The sequence below is a fragment of the Vulpes vulpes genome, chromosome X, assembly GCF_048418805.1.
Source record: "Vulpes vulpes isolate BD-2025 chromosome X, VulVul3, whole genome shotgun sequence".
Classification (NCBI taxonomy): Eukaryota; Metazoa; Chordata; class Mammalia; order Carnivora; family Canidae; genus Vulpes; species Vulpes vulpes.
In genome coordinates, this window is record NC_132796.1 from 6,359,068 (window position 1) to 6,374,508 (window position 15,441).

At 57.6% G+C, this 15,441-nt stretch overlaps 2 protein-coding genes across 5 annotated transcripts in view; one reads left to right on the forward strand and one right to left on the reverse strand.

The window, feature by feature from the left end:
* Window positions 1-15,441, forward strand: part of TBL1X (transducin beta like 1 X-linked) — a 214,085-nt gene that overhangs the window by 183,614 nt on the left and 15,030 nt on the right. For all 4 annotated transcript variants that reach the window (XM_026015328.2, XM_072744979.1, XM_072744977.1 and 1 more), the window contains exons 5-11: window positions 4,005-4,150; window positions 5,728-5,986; window positions 8,407-8,539; window positions 9,029-9,170; window positions 9,910-9,973; window positions 10,082-10,179; window positions 13,987-14,047. In XM_026015328.2, coding sequence (XP_025871113.1) covers window positions 4,005-4,150; window positions 5,728-5,986; window positions 8,407-8,539; window positions 9,029-9,170; window positions 9,910-9,973; window positions 10,082-10,179; window positions 13,987-14,047 — 903 coding nt within the window. The remainder of the gene's footprint in view (window positions 1-4,004; window positions 4,151-5,727; window positions 5,987-8,406; window positions 8,540-9,028; window positions 9,171-9,909; window positions 9,974-10,081; window positions 10,180-13,986; window positions 14,048-15,441) is intronic.
* Window positions 8,679-15,441, reverse strand: part of GPR143 (G protein-coupled receptor 143) — an 87,348-nt gene continuing 80,585 nt past the window's right edge. The window contains exon 9 of the mRNA XM_072744981.1: window positions 8,679-8,834. Coding sequence (XP_072601082.1) covers window positions 8,767-8,834 — 68 coding nt within the window. The 3' untranslated portion in view covers window positions 8,679-8,766. The remainder of the gene's footprint in view (window positions 8,835-15,441) is intronic.

Consider the following 15,441-nt stretch of genomic DNA (forward strand, 5'->3'; position numbering starts at 1 on the left):
GGCCTGCTGCTCTCACATCTGGTTCTCCCATTAGCTCCTTGAGGTACTTTTTATCCCCACACCATAGAAAAGGAAACGGGGGCCCAGCCAAATGAAGTGAGTTGGCCCAGGCACTCATTGGGGGATCAAGGACGGACCCAGTGGTCCAGATTGTTCCTGACATTCTCTGCACCTGGCCCTTCTGCTTGCCTCGATGAAATCAGGTTGGCCAGAAGCCACGAGGAAAGTCTTCAAAACAAATGGATTAAAAAAAATCATTGAGGGATGCCTGGGTGGCTCAGCGGCCGAGCATCTGCCTCCAGCTCAGGGCGTGATTCCAGGTCTGGGGATCGAGTCCCGCATCGGGCTCCCCACGGGAGCCTGCTTCTCCCTCTCTCTGCCTCTCTCTGTCTCTCATGAATAAACAAGCAAATAAGTCTTTAAAAAACAAAAAAGCCATTGATTCAGAGGCCACTCGTGGATTCCGCCGGAGAAACGCGGCTCACGGAAGTTCATAAGCAAATAGGAGACTGTCTCTGCAATGCAAGGGAACGTGGCCAGGTGCGTTTCTGAAGAGCCCAGCCTTCCGGGCATGGTTTTCTGTTCCCTCCAGGAGAGGACACGAGTTGTCACCACCGACGCTCAAGGTCCCGGCACTCCGCGCACCTCTTCGCTAGTCCTCGTTTTGCTTCGGTGGGGCCGGGCCTGTGGTGCCTCTCTCGGCCCCCCGCGCCCCGCGGCCTTCACCCCGCGGCCGCCTGGCCGCACTCGGGGGGCTTCCTCGGGCCTCGGGGGCCAAACCGGGGCGCCCCTGTACCCCCCCGGACATCGTGGAGCGTTGGGTCAGAGGTGGGCTTACCCCTCGTCCCCTGCAGGCTGCGCTGCCCCCACAGGGCCGCCGGTGCCACCCAGGGACGGAAGGATCTGGGGCGGGTGCCGTGGGTGCCGCGGGCGCCGCGGGCAGGGCGAGAAGGCGGGTGCTGCAGTCCCGGAGCCTGCGGTGGCAAGCGTGCCTGTCACGTGCGCTGCCCCCGGGCCACCTGTGGCCTTGGCTGCTACCTGCCTGCGCCGGCCCCCCTGCCTGAGGCAGCAGCGTGCTCGGGTCCGCCGTCGCGTGGCCGGACGCCACGGGAGAGTGTGAGGGAGGGAGGCCCGTCGGCCGTGTTGGTCTCCCCCAAGTTGTTACGCTGGACTCCCAGCCCCCGTGTCGGCATCGGGAGGGGGCGCCTGGGGGTGCTCCGGGTGAGGACCGCCGTCCGGGAACCAGAAACCGGCCCTCACTGGACCTCAGTGTGTACCGAGATCTGGGACTGACTCGGGCCTCCGGAACCGCGAGACGAGGTGTCTGTCTGTCTGTACGTCCCCGCCTGCCGCTGAGCCCCGAGGCTTGACCTCCCTGCGCGCCGTCCCCGCGTCACAGACCGGACCCTCCACGCCGGGGCCCTTGGGGGCGGCGCGGCCTGGCGGGCTGGGAGTGGGGCCCCGCTGCCCGGCTTTGGAGGTGTGAGGGGGCGGGGCCTGCCGGTGACCCCGGGATCTCGAGACCGCCGCACCCCCCGTGGCAAAGCACAGGGCTCGGGGAGGCCCGAGCAGGTGCTGGCAGGTGCCTGTGGTGTGCATCAGCCCTGCGTGGGGTGGGCCCGCCGCGTGCTTTCTAGAGAGAGCAGGAGACCCAGTGTCCGGCCCTGTTAGCTGCTCAAGACACCGACGGAGAAGGGGGGGGGGGGGGCGCGAGTGGGGCCAGCGGCCAGGAAGAGTTCAGAGTTCAGAGTTCTTCACAGGCCGAGATCACTGTGGCCCTGAGTGCGAGGCGAAGGTTCCAGGTAGGCGGGAGTCGGGCCCCAACCTACGTGGTCCCGCTCCATCCTCTGACCTGGGCCTTGCCTCGTCTGCAGCCTCCCTACACCTGGCCTGTAAAAGCATGGAGATAAGGCGTCTGGCATGGCACAGGCCCAGGGGGTGGTCACTGGTTAACTGGGGGTGCTGGTTCTGTGGTGGCCCGAGGGGTGGGGGAAGGGTAGAGACGGGAGGCAAGGGAAGGGCAGAGGGGAGGCCCTTGTAAAGTGCCCTTGCTGCTGGCCTTGGGAGAGCGGAGGGGGTGGGGGGCAGTAGGGGCCTCGGGGGCCTCGGGGGCCTCTGGGGGCTGGTCTTGGGTGGCTCACGTAGGCACGGCGGTTACATAGGAGGTTGGAAGCCTCTATGCGGCCGGTTGTAACAGCAACGGTTGCTGACACAGGCCTCGAGGAAGTAAGTAAAGCACACGTTTATGTATTCCTCATAATCGGGCACTGGGGGACGAGCGGCCGGGCTGGGGAGCAGCAGACAGTAGGCCGGAAAGGAGAGGACAGGAAAGGAGAGGACAGCGCAGACACAACGGCCTTTCCTGGAGGAACAGGCCCATCTGCTGGGCACTGCGTTTATTGCAACGGCTGGTCATATTTTGCTCAAGGGAGGCGGGGAGCCGATGATGTGGAATCTGATGGAAACTGGGGCCTGGGCGATGCCCATCAGTCTGGCTTCTGAAGGCGGTATGCTAGCGGTGTGGGTGGCCTCGCAGGCCGACAGTGGGGACACCCCGGAGCCCTGCGCAGCCCACCAGCATGTAGGATGAGCCAGTGGTGATGGGACGTGCTCGTGGAGGAGATCCCCTGGGAGCAGGATTCTGGGGACGCCCCCATCCCCCCGCAAGGGAACGGGCGGACAGAGCTGAGGACAAACTACAGCAAGGGGATAACCCTGAGACCAGTCGAATGGGTCCAGTGTTGTGGGACCGGCAGCGTGTAGCCGCATGCGCTGTTGCCGTGGGTGGTGGGCGGGGTGTCCTGCAGGACAGTTAGCGGGTTCGCCCCCACAACTCGTGCTTGCCTTCTGTCTGCCTGATGGACGGACCGCGTAGACAGTGCAGGAGTTCAGAGCCACGTGCTGGGAGTGCCCCTGGCCCCGCACCACCTGCAGCCCGGAGCTGAGCACAGGGGGCTCTGTTACCCCTAAGGCCTGCACCCCCCAAGGATTCCCAGCTCCCGGACACCCCTGGCCGCCCCAGACCGAGGTGGCTGACGGTACCCCCAGCAGACAGAGCCGCCCCCCTGCAGAGAAGGCCTGCAGCAGCCGGGAACTCCAGCCACAGCGTGTCCCCTGACTCTTGGAGGAAGGGCCACTGCCGGTACCCGGTGGGCCCCCACATGGGTCCCCGCACCCTGCCCTGCCTGCTGCCTCCCTTTCTTGGTTACATGCAGTAACCATCCTGACCAGGGTTGTGACCAGCATCTCACAGCCAAGGCGGAAGTGCCAATTACTCGATAAAGTGACTCAAGCCACCCAGTCAGTCCAGAATGTTCTCGTTTTCCTCGGATGCTTGATCGTGTGGTGGCTCGGCGCCCCCTGCTGCAAGCGCTCGGAGCCCGGCCGCAGGAAGGCGCCCCGTGTGCGCCCAGCAGGGCCCGGGGTGCGGGGTGAAAGGAGTGGTGGGCACGCGGGAGGGAGCCCGGAGCTGCCCCTCGGGCAGCAGAAACATTTAGCGGGGGGCTCCCGGGGGGTCAGGCGATGGCTCAAGGCATGATCCGGGTGTCCTGGGGCCGAGCGCCGCGCCGCGGGGAGTCTGCTTCTCCCTCCGCCTCTGCTCTTGCTTGTGGGCCCCGCCCCCCCCCCCCCCCCCCCCCGCGCAAATAGATAAATTAAGTATCAAAGTATCAAAAAAATTAAGTATCAGAAAGAAAAGGAAACATTGAGGCAGGGCGGACCGTGCTGTGTTTTGCTGTTTAGAACAGGGAACCCGCTGCACCTCTAAAGCTGTGCGTCCGTCCCCTGCGCGCAGGTATCACCCTGCCGTGGCCTCCTGTCTCCGGGCCCGTTCCCCCGCTTCACCCCACACCTGTAGGTGGGCATCCCACAGCCACGGCTGCACCCCCGCCCCGCCCCACCCAATTAGGAGCATTTGTACCACCTTTGGGTCTCAGTGGCCGCACCTCCCGCCACCCTTCCCTTCAGACCTCACGACCCCCTTTGCCCCGTGTCTCCCGCTGCAGGTTTTTCCCACTCGGCGTTCACGTTCGGTATTGAGAGCCACATCAGCCAGTCCAACATCAATGGGACGCTAGTGCCGCCGGCGGCCCTCATCTCCATCCTGCAGAAGGGACTGCAGTATGTGGAGGCCGAGATCAGCATCAACGAGGTACGTGCGCTCGGGGCGCAGGCGGGGGCCTGGTCCCCGCCGGACAGGACAGTGGGGCCCGAAGCGCTCGCGGCCGCGGCCCCGGCCGCCTGCTCCGTTCCTCCGGCTGCAGCAAGCCTGTCGTGCTCCGCTTTCTCTTTCGCCTCTGCAGACTTCGAAAGTAACAGATCCTGTAGCGTGTCCCCTGTGTTCCTCCAGCAGTTCCATTACCCCATCTTTGCAAACACCCGAATTTCCACCCGCCCTGTGCACATTGTTCCCTGACGGTGGCCGTCGCCTCCTTCCTCCTGTTAGATTGGGTGCCCGGAGGCCGTGTTCCCCAGCCCCTTGAGGCCCCATCGGGTCTCTTTTCCCCACAAAACAGTCCAGCGTGGGGATAGGAGCGCGTGACCCTCAGGCCCCCGCCAGCGCCCAGATCGCGTGACCCTGTGCTTCCATTTCCCCGTCCCGTGACCACGTCTTCAACCTGTCGAGAAGCCCTCATGGCTCCTCATGCTCAGGTCCAAATTCCAACACGTCTCGAGGTGAGTGGGACGTCTCATTTGTGACCTTGGTTTGCAGTCATTGAAAAGTGGGGCAGCATGCTTTAGGGTCTAAACTAGGAGGTGTCCTCACTACCCTGGGCCGTTGCTGCCTCTGGCTGAGTAGTGGTCCGTTTGAGGTGTGAACAGCTGAAGGAAGGTGACACCCCGTATCACCCCACTTGGTCAACAGCGGCCATGCCATGGCCAGAACCGCAGCATGAAGGTGGCTGATGAGGTGACCAGCTATTTGTTGACACATTTTTGGGGGGTTTCTTATCGTTTCTGTGTTTTCAAATACGATATCGTATTGTGGCCCCAAGTCAGCTGGGTCACGTTTCAGGTAGATGGTTTCCCGCTGAGACTCATGCCATCCGATTTTTCCTAATCTCTGAGGTAATTCCGGTTCAGAACGTGCAAACACATGGTTGCACATCCCGCAGCCTCAACCCAGAAGCACTGATTTTTCGTGTGACTCTTCTATTCGGAGCAGTCTCTAAGGAAAGAACTTCCTCCCTCATTTTTAAGTGTGTGTGGAAATTTTGTCATTGCCGATAGAAGCCAGAGAATCACAAGAAGTTGGCTAAAATACGCGTGGGAACTAAACGGTGCTGCTGGCTGCGTCTCATGATATTTAGTGTGCACCCTGGGCCCAAACGGCAGCAGCTGCGTATTTTATTAAGTGGACTGGACAGGTGCAGGGGCCCCAAAGCCTGAAGGTGCCGGAATCTATCACTGGGCCTTGAGGTTTCCGGGAGCTACCTCTCCCCCACGAGAGTGAAGCTGTTCACAGACGTCCCACACTAACCGTAGCATCGGGGCAGGGGGGCCCCAGCCCTGGCACTCCGCACATGGGGGCCAGATGAGTGTTCGGTGGGGCATCCTGTGTACCCAGGGGTGTTGAGCCCTGTCCCCAGTCCCCCAGGCCATGTGTCGTCCCCCCCACCCCGCGCCCACACTGGATCGCCAGGCATCGCTCTGGGTGCCCAGGCCTGCCAGTCCCCCGCGGCACCTGCTGCCACCAGGGCTGACAGCGGCCCCCGGCTCTCTCCCCAGGATGGCACGGTGTTTGACGGCCGCCCCATAGAGTCCCTGTCCCTGATCGACGCTGTGATGCCCGACGTGGTGCAGACACGGCAGCAGGCCTTCCGGGAGAAGCTCGCGCAGCAGCAGCAGGCCAGTGCGGCGGCGGCGGCGGCAGCAGCGGCGGCGGCGACAGCGGCCCCGGCGGCCCCGGCGGCTGTTGCCCAGCAGCACCCACCAAAGAACGGGGAGGCCGCGGTGAACGGGGAGGAGAACGGAGCACACGCAATAAGTACGTGCGGGGCTCGGGGCTGGCGAGCTTCCGGCGCCTCCTGTCCGGGCTGCGGGGGGTGGAGAGCTCCCCGAGCATCGCCCGCCGTCCGTGTCCGGGCTCTGCTGGTGGGCACGGTGGGCGTGGAGAGCCTCGCGCGCCTTGCATCGAGACCCTGGGCAGGGCGGCCTTTCCGCGCCTACACGTCCTACTAGGCAGAGAACTCCTCTAACAGCCAGATGTACGTGTGATTCTTGTCCGACGGCAGAGGGTTTCGTGGGTGGAGGCCCCTGGTCCCTCGCATGGCCTTCTGTGCCGAGCCAGTGGGGCCAGCACCCGGGGTAACCGGCAAGCTCAGGGTTAGGGTGAGGGCCCCGGGCCCCAGATGGCAGGCATGGCCTGGCGCGGTCTTCTCAAAATGCTGGGCTCTCCATCTCTGGCAGGTGATTGCCCTTAAGGACGAGGCCGATCAGAGAACCCGAATTTCTACCCAGAGAACCTGGCTGCACTCTGACACGTGGCTTATAAACTCAAAGACTGTGTCAGGGTCTGAGCTCAAAGCATGCTCGTGTATACACGTATCATGCGTGGTGTGCATGCGCGTGCGTGCGCAGGGCTTGCTGACATGCGGCTCGCTGGCCAGCTTCTCAGATGAGGCTGCAGCTTGCAGCCAAGCCCTGTGGCAGGTTGTCATCCACGGGCACAGGGTGACAAACTCTCTTCAGCTTGAGGATCAGATCCAACAGCAAATGGAAAATCCACATGGTCTGTGATGCAGATTCCATAGAGGAGGGTGACTTGCAGGCCAAGAGTCTGGCTTGTGCACAAAACACTTCTCACCTGGAGCCTCCATAGTCACTGTTGATAACATCCCAAGTGATGGGGCGGGAAAACCAGAAGAAAATCTGTGGCTTGTGCCAGAGTTGGTTTGTCGGCTCTCCACCCACCAAGGTGGGATACAAACCTCAAGTTCTCAAAAATGAAGCAGGAAGAAACTAAGTGTCATTGTTTTCTTAGTCTTCCATCACAGAAACGAATTTGTAATTGGTGAGCTTCAAGAAACCTGTATGTTTGCTGGGATGGAAATTTTGCGGACTTTTAAATTGAACGGATTTCTTTTAAATCTTAGGACAATCTAATGGGGGAGAGGAGAAAATCTTAATGGGTGCGACCGACACCTGAGTGGCTCAGTCATTTTGGTGTCTGACTCTTGATCTCAGTTCAGGTTTTGATCTCAATGTTGTGAGTTCAAGCCCTGTGTTGGGGGTCAATGCTGGGCACAGAGACTACTTAAAAAGAAAAAAAAAGAAAGAGAGAAAAAGAAAAAATCTAATGCGACATAGCTGCATAGAGACACTTACACGCCTTAAAGCACACTGGCCACTCACACAGCCTTCATTTCATGGGTACCTGTGGGTTACCTGTCACATCACAGGGAACACACCCGAGGGCTCACTCCTCCCTCCTCCCTGGCACATCATCCTGCAGCTTCTCCTTTTACTTTGCTTCTGGTGCCATCTACAGCTTGTGATCATCTTGCTGCAATTTGGGTTGAGGCCAGACTATGGTATCGGAAGTGATATTTCATTCTGACCTTCAAGAATCTTTTCTCTCCTGCCACTTGGGAAAAAAGCAGCCACCTTCCAGGATGGTTCTTTTAAGGGTGGCATTTAGCGTGGCTTGTCTCCACTGTCACCAAGCCTACTCAGGAATTCAGGACCCAGATCACATGATTCATCAAGGGCGTGCTTATTCTGTTAGAAACCTGGCAGTTCTGCTTGGCTTAAGAAGTCTGCTGCAAAGGTGCCTCCAACAACATAGCCCCTGAGTCCCAAGTATATAAGGATGTTTGCAGTGTTGCAGGGTGGGTGCTCTGAAAAAGTGATGGCTCTCCTGGTGGGAACTTCACGCTAAAATGTCCCATCCTGTCTGGAGAATGGCAACCTTTGGGCTCCAGCTCGCTCTCATCATCCCTCCCCAAACTCATTGTGGTGGTTGCGAGACCTTAGCCTGGTCCTAGTTATGAAGAATATATAACTCTTGGGACACCTGGGTGGCTCTGTCGGTTAAGCAACTACCTTTGGCTCAGGTCATGATCCTGGAGTCCTGGGATCAAGGCCCACATTAAGCTCCCTGCTCGGTGCGGAGCCTGCTTCTCCCTCTCCCTCTGTCTGCTGCTGTGCACTAGTCTCTCTCTTTCTCTCTCTGACAAATAAAACCTTTTAACTGTTTATTTTTCTATCAAATTTGGATGCAATTAAAATAAATAGTGTATTTACTAAACTACACAAAAGCTAAGATATAGTTATGATCATCAGAAGTAATATTGCCTAGTATATATAAAGAGGATGTCTCTAGTATTCAAGTTCCCTAAGAATGCATTTTTTTATATATATATATATACTGGTCAGCCACATGTCTTTTTCTGTTTCCTATAACAGATAATCATTCGAAACCAATGGAAATAGATGGGGACGTTGAGATTCCACCCAACAAAGCCACAGTCCTTCGGGGCCATGAGTCTGAGGTGTTCATTTGTGCCTGGAACCCTGTCAGTGATCTCCTAGCTTCAGGGTAAGGATGCCAGGCTGGGGGTGCCGCAGGGTCTGGGGGACCTGAGATGCTCACTCCTTTCTGGAATCGCGCCTCATGGAACACGTGCTCTCCTCTCATCTGTGTGCAGTCCAAGACCTTGGGCTGTCCGTCTGCACTCCTTCCCAGGTTGTAAGGAAGTCCTCACTCCACCCTGTTCCCACTGGGGCGGGAAGCAATCTGAAGTCACTGAGGGGCACCTGGCTGGCTCAGTCCGTAGAGCACACGACTCTTGATCTCAAGGTTGTGAGTTCGAGCCCCAGGTTGGGTGTGGAGCCTATGTAGAAAACATAAACCAATAAAATTACATTATTAAGAACAACAAAAATTGTGAAGAGAAAAACACGGTGAACGGGATTAGGAAGACACAGGGCCACGGGCTAGAGATACCCCATGTAGGCAGCCCAGAAGTCTGATGGGCTGTTTGCACTTGAACCAGAAGCTGAGTGCTTGTGCGTTTTCGTTCCACAGATCCGGAGACTCGACGGCAAGGATATGGAACCTTAATGAAAACAGCAATGGGGGCTCCACCCAGCTCGTGTTGAGGCACTGTATACGAGAAGGGGGGCATGATGTCCCGAGTAATAAAGACGTGACCTCCCTGGACTGGAATGTAAGCATGTGCCACCCCCCAGAAGCTGTAGCACCCAGCGGCCACCCAGCGCACGGCGGGCTCTGTGGGGGTGGGTGAGCAAACCCGGGGTGGCGGGTGGTCCTGATTATGAGCCCCCCAGCCTGGGACCGGTCTCACAGGCGCTCTCCGTTTCTGTGGGCTTCTGACAAGGCCGCGTTGGACGTTCAGCTAGGCGTTCAGGGTGTTCAGGGGCCCTCGGTTTCCCTCAGTGAGCCAGATGAGCCTAGTGGTTTCATGGGGCGTTGAGGGTGCTGTTCTGCGGACAACACGTGCCGTGCAGCCGGGCCAGGGGACACCCCAGGCTGTTCGGGCTGTGGGTGCTACAGACGTTGACAGGTGGGGGGCCCGCATTTGTCTGCAATGTCTTTACACTTTCCCTGCAGCACAGACTCTTCTGTGTGTGCAGACACGTGTTGACAGCTTCCTTAAGCCTCTCAAAGTCTCGCTTTAACTGTTCGGGTTGCGGTGTGGTTACTTGTGTCACAGGGCAAGCAGTCGCAGGTGTTCCCTGGTCCCTGGTGTGTCGTTAGAACGCCCCACGTTGTCGGCTGAGAGCCGTGTGGCCTGAAGCAGCCACGTGGGCTCGACGAGTCTCCTCCCTGGGAGCCGGTCACTGGTGGGAGGAGAACATTCTGGCCCCGGGATAAGGTGAGAGGCCTGCGCTTCCGCGGCACCACCCGCCCTGAGCACTTTGTGGTGTGTGTTTCCCTGCCCGCAGAGCGACGGGACGCTGCTGGCTACGGGTTCCTATGACGGCTTTGCAAGAATATGGACAGAAGACGGTAAGGCCTCGCCGGGCACTGCGGGGCGGGCGAGCATGGCCTTGGGATGTGGCCGTCGGGGGCAGAAGGCTCTGTGTCACACCTCTTTGTGGCTTCTCTCCATAACAGGCAACCTGGCCAGCACGTTAGGACAGCACAAAGGCCCCATCTTCGCTTTGAAGTGGAACAAAAAGGGGAATTACATTTTGAGCGCCGGTGTAGACAAAGTGAGTATTAGCTTAAAGTAGGTCCCCCCCCCCCCGCAAAAAAAAAAAAAAGTCCCTTTGATCTGTAGATGCTTATTTATTTTTAATCTCTGGATATCATCCCACTTTGCTTTTGTTTTTAAGTCTGAGACTTTCTGTTTCTCCTTAGCGCAGCCAAAGAGCTTCTTTAGGTTTTGTTTTTGTGGTTTTGCTCTCACTGTTCATTTATGACACGTACTCTCTCCATATATCATGCAGTTCCGCAGACCTTTGTGCAGAGCTTCCCCCTCCCCCCTTTTTTGAGTTACGTCATTCAGTGATGGGAAGAGGAACTCCCCAAATTGCATGTGTCCGATGCTTGAAGGAGCAAAGCGCTGTGGGGTGCGGTGGACAGAAGCCTTTCGCCCACGGAGCAGTTTGGAAACACAAGCCAGGCTCTGTTTCCCCAGTTCAATGAACTGTCAGCTGCCGCCACCGTGGGCCATAGGCTTCTCCTTTAGCGGGAGCAAAGCGGACCTACACACGAGGGGGCAGGCCCCGGTGGCCCACGGAGCACCCTCAGAGTAGACTTTGTGCTCGGACACGTCTGCCTGGCAGCCAGGGGCCAGTGACTGGGAGCAGCAAGTGCATCTAGAAGCCGTGAGCGGGCAGGGAGTCAGGGGGTGTAGGCATCGTTCTGGCTCTGACTTCAGGCCACTCTCTCTGGGTTTGTTTCCTCAACTGCCAAGCGCCAGGCAGCATGACCCCCAGAGAACGTGCAGTGAACAGTTATGTCATTCCTACGACTCAGCAAGAATTTGAAGTCCTTGCTTTGGAAAAGAAGTATTATCAAGAAATGAAGCAGAAGGGAAACAAAAGCATGCCCTCCCACTAGTTGGTGTTTCTACAACCACAGACTGGGTCTGAGTACTGTACTGTTTGGTTTCCAAAGGGCTTCTTTACATTTTCTCTCTTTTTTTTTTTCTTAAGATTTTCTTTCTTTTTTTTTTTTTTTTAATGATAGTCACAGAGAGAGAGAGAGAGAGAGAGAGAGGCAGAGACACAGGCGGAGGGAGAAGCAGGCTCCATGCACCGGGAACCTGATGTGGGATTCGATCCCGGGTCTCCAGGATCGCGCCCTGGGCCAAAGGCAGGCGCCAAACCGCTGCGCCACCCAGGGATCCCAAGATTTTCTTTATTCATGAGAGACACAGAGAGGCGGGGAGGCAGAGATACACACAGAGGGAGAAGCAGGCTCCCTGCAGGGAGCCCGATGTGGGACTCGATCCCGGGTCCCCAGGATCACCCCGTGAGCCAAAGGCAGGCGCTCAACCACTGAGCCACCCAGGCGCCTCTGGGCTTTACATTTTCACACTGACATCAGGATAATTTGCAAACCTGGTTCAGTTACTGCTTTGTATCCATCCAAGGTCTAAGATGAGTGTAAAGTAATAGTGGTGACCTGTAAACATGGTCACGGTCTTGGTCTCAAATACCTACTATCTGGCCAGTGGCAGAAAATGTGTGCTGACCTCTGTACCAGAGTGTAACCCTGTAGGTCAGTGAAGAGTTCAGTCTTTCTCTCTCTCTCTCTCACCCGTAAGCTTTCCTTTCAAACCCGGCGGCCTAGTGTCTAATGTTGGTCATCCATACTGCTGACTGGATTATTAAAATGACGATCGCTAACCCTTACCGAGCACTTCACTTTATGTGTTGGCCTGTTCACTGCTCCCAAGAGAGGAGGTGGGCACTGCTGCTGGTGGCCCTGCTCCTTAGACCCAGCTCTCACTTGCCTAGGGACACACTGGTCCAGGGGGCAGGCCCTGGATTGTGCTTTGACCTCCACACCCCTTCTGAAAAGTTCTTTGCAACCTCACCTGCCTCCTGCCCAGGGGCTCTTTTATAGATTTCATTTCTGATTTTCAACCTTACGCTCAGTTGTGACTCTACCAGGTGATGAGCTGTACGGCCAGTGAAAATGCACATTTGGAATCCGATTAGTCTTGGCGTCCTACGCTCTCTGCCATTGTTAATCAACCGTGGCATGAATAATGGTCGTGTTCTCAAAAGTGATACCGGGGAGAAAGGTCATTGACAGCGATGCTGGTGTTCGCCTTCCCTGCATGCGTAACCTGAACGTGGTGGCAGGAGGATAGAGCACGTCCTTAAAAGCTTTCATGCAATTAATTTTTAGTTTTGTCTCTTGTATATTTAACTGAGATGTCAGCTAAGTGATATGATTACTCATGTAGCATGGGACACTGTATCAGGGAAAAGTACTGGGAGTTTATGTATTTTCTGCAGTGCTACATTTATTTGAGTGGCTACGTTAAGAAAAGAGTGACCTGGTGGCACAGCGGTTTAGCGCCGCCTATAGCCTGGGGTGTGATCCTGGAGACCCGGGATAGAGTCCCATGTCGGGCTCCCTGCATGGAGCCTGCTTCTCCCTCCGCCTGTGTCTCTGCACACTCCCCCCCCTCCATAAATAAATAAATAAGTAAATAGTAGATTAATTAATTTAAACAAAAAAGAAAAGGGTGACACTCCACCAAACAAAGACAGTTGGCCTAGAGGCACCTGGCTGGCTCAGTCAGTGGAGCGTGCAACTCTTGATCTCGGGGTTGTGAGTTTGAGCCCTACGTTGGGTGTAGAGATTACTTAAAAGTAAAATCTTAAAACAAAACAAAAGTTCATCTGTCTGAGCTGGTCCCAAACTCAGAGACCCAAGTTTCAAAGATACTTGGTGCTCTGAAAATTTCTTCTGCAGTTGATGCAAAATATAAGCAGTTTTCTTAAAGCAAAATCTTAAGTGCTTTGGACAGGGAGGTGGAAAAGTTTCAATTAAGGTGAAAGTTCCAGTTGATTAGGACTTAATTCCTGTGGCATTCATCGAGCTGCCTCCACTTGCTTCCCTGAGTGTCTTCCTGATATTAGTAAGTTCCTAAGGATTCAGGACTTACTTTGCCAGTTCTCCGCCAATGTGGAGAGAATTTTGTCCTCCCTATTTGTAGACTCGTGAATTGGTGCCTGACCCCAGTGTAACACACTGCTCTGCTGTGTGCAGTGGCTGCGATTCAGGGGGTGATGGTCGGGGAGGTGTCAGAAAAGCCAGTTTCTATAGCTCTTCATTTGGGAAAGTGCCAGAAAGGTGTGTCGGGGTGCTTCACTGCAGGTTTTTCAGCAGGTCTCCATGGTGGGGGTGAGGGAGAGGCCTGAACCCCCAGTCGGGGCAGTTATCCAAGGATCAGAAGCAGCTGCTGTGTCCTGGGCAATAGCCACCGGCGCACATGTAGCTGCTGAGCTCCGCAAACATAGCCATCCGGCCCGTTAAGCATAAAACATGCTGGGTTCCAAAAATCTAGACGAAGACGGAATGCCAGATACCTCGTTAATGTTTACCGATGGATTCCATGTTGAAACACTATTTTGGCCACAGTGGAGTGAAATAAAATATATTATTAAAATTTAGTTTACCAATTTCTTTTTAAGATTTTATTTATTTGAGAAAAAGAGCATGAGCAGGGGGAGGAGCAGAGGGAGAAGCAGGCCCCCCGCCGAGCAGGGAGCCCGATGTGGGACTCGATCCTAAGACCTCAAGACCACAACCTGAGCTGAAACCAAGAGTCAGGTGCTCAACCGAGCCCCAGATGTGCCCCCCCCCCCCATTTTTCTTAACGTAGTTACAAGAAAATTAATAATGACCTTTGTGGCTCACATTCTGTCTCTTCAGTGTTGGTGTTGAAGGAAGGGGGCTGGTTCACGGTCTTTTTCTTGTACGTTAAATTTTTCTAGAGAAATCTTCCCGTGAAGAAGAGTCACTAACTTTTTCTTTCTGTTTGCGGAGCACAGACCACAATAATTTGGGATGCCCACACAGGAGAAGCCAAGCAGCAGTTTCCGTTTCATTCCGGTGAGTTGCTGATTTTTCTTTTTTTCTAATTCAAAACCGGTAATTGCTAGTCCCAGGAGACGTCCCCTGAAGTGACGTGGGAGCGGTCTGGAAGGCGCGCACGCCCCGCGGCCGCCGAGCTCTCCGGTCGCAGGTACAGACGCCGCGGGCCGCGCAGGACTGGAAGGTCCCCGGCCCAGCGACCCCGAGCCGGCGCCAGCCTCTCCTGCTGCCCGAGGGGAGGCTGCGTGGGCTTCCCCGCGGCCACACCGTTGCCCAGCTCCCCCGGGGGCCCCGGGACGCCACGGACAGCTGGCCTCGGGGTGACCTCCGGGGTGACCTCCGGGGTCCCGAGGGCCCTCCCCCGGCGGGACACCCGGGCCGCGGCGGAGCCCCCAGGCCCCGGGCCGGCGACACGCGGGGCCCTGGCAGGGGACTGTGGGCGCCGGGCCCAGGGAGGCAGACGGTCCGCGCAGGCCCCGTGAGCTCCGGCAGGCGCAGGCACCAGCCCTGTCGGCCGGGGAGTGGGGCCGTGGGCCCGTGGAGCTCCGTGTTCCCGCCGTGACGCGTGGCCACGGCTCTGGCCCTCGGCCTGCACCTCTGTCGCTTGGTCAGGCCACGCCACGCGGGGCAGCCCGCGGTCTGGAGATGCCGCGCTGCACCTGCTGCTTCATGCCCGTGGCGCCGCGTGGGGCCTCCTAATGCGGGCCCGGGTGACCCCCCCTGGGCTGTTGGAGACTCCTGGCTGCAGGGGGCCGACGCCCCTCCCTCCCTCAGCAGGACGCGCGTGTCCGACTGTGGCGTTGGCGAGTCCCGGCGGGCGGTGGCGGTGGTGACGCGCTGCAGCCCCGCGCTGGCCCCAGGACCTCGCGCCGCTGCCCGTCTCTGGGCCCACGGAGGGGCTGCACGTGGGGGACCTGGGCCTGCGGGGAGCCGAACAGTCCACGAGGCAGGACTGTGCTCAGATGTGTGGACCCCAGGCTCCCGTCACTCCCCGGTACCTCAAGGAGCAAGGGGACTCTGCTGTCGCAGTTACCCTGCTGCTTCGGGGCCGGAGCCCGTGTCTCCCGTGGCTGTCCTCCTGGCTTGGGCGCCCCACCGGCATGCCTGTGGGGTGCCTGTGACTTTCGTCGTTACCGTTGCCTTCGTCGGACACCACTGATGACATGGACGGTGCTGAACGTGTTCCAGAATGTGTGTTCTCACCGGGCAGGAGCGGGGCTCCGGACGCAGGCAGCTCGGGGTTCCAGCCTGTGTGGCGTGCGGCGGCGGAGGCCGTGTGCGTCATGCGCAAGTTCCCATTAGCCAGGCGACTACCCGTTCCCGTCGTGGGCAGCACTACCACGGCCCGGTTCCAGGATGTTTCCACCACCCCAGAGGGAAATCCCTTCTCCGTTAAGAGGTCGGTCTTCTTC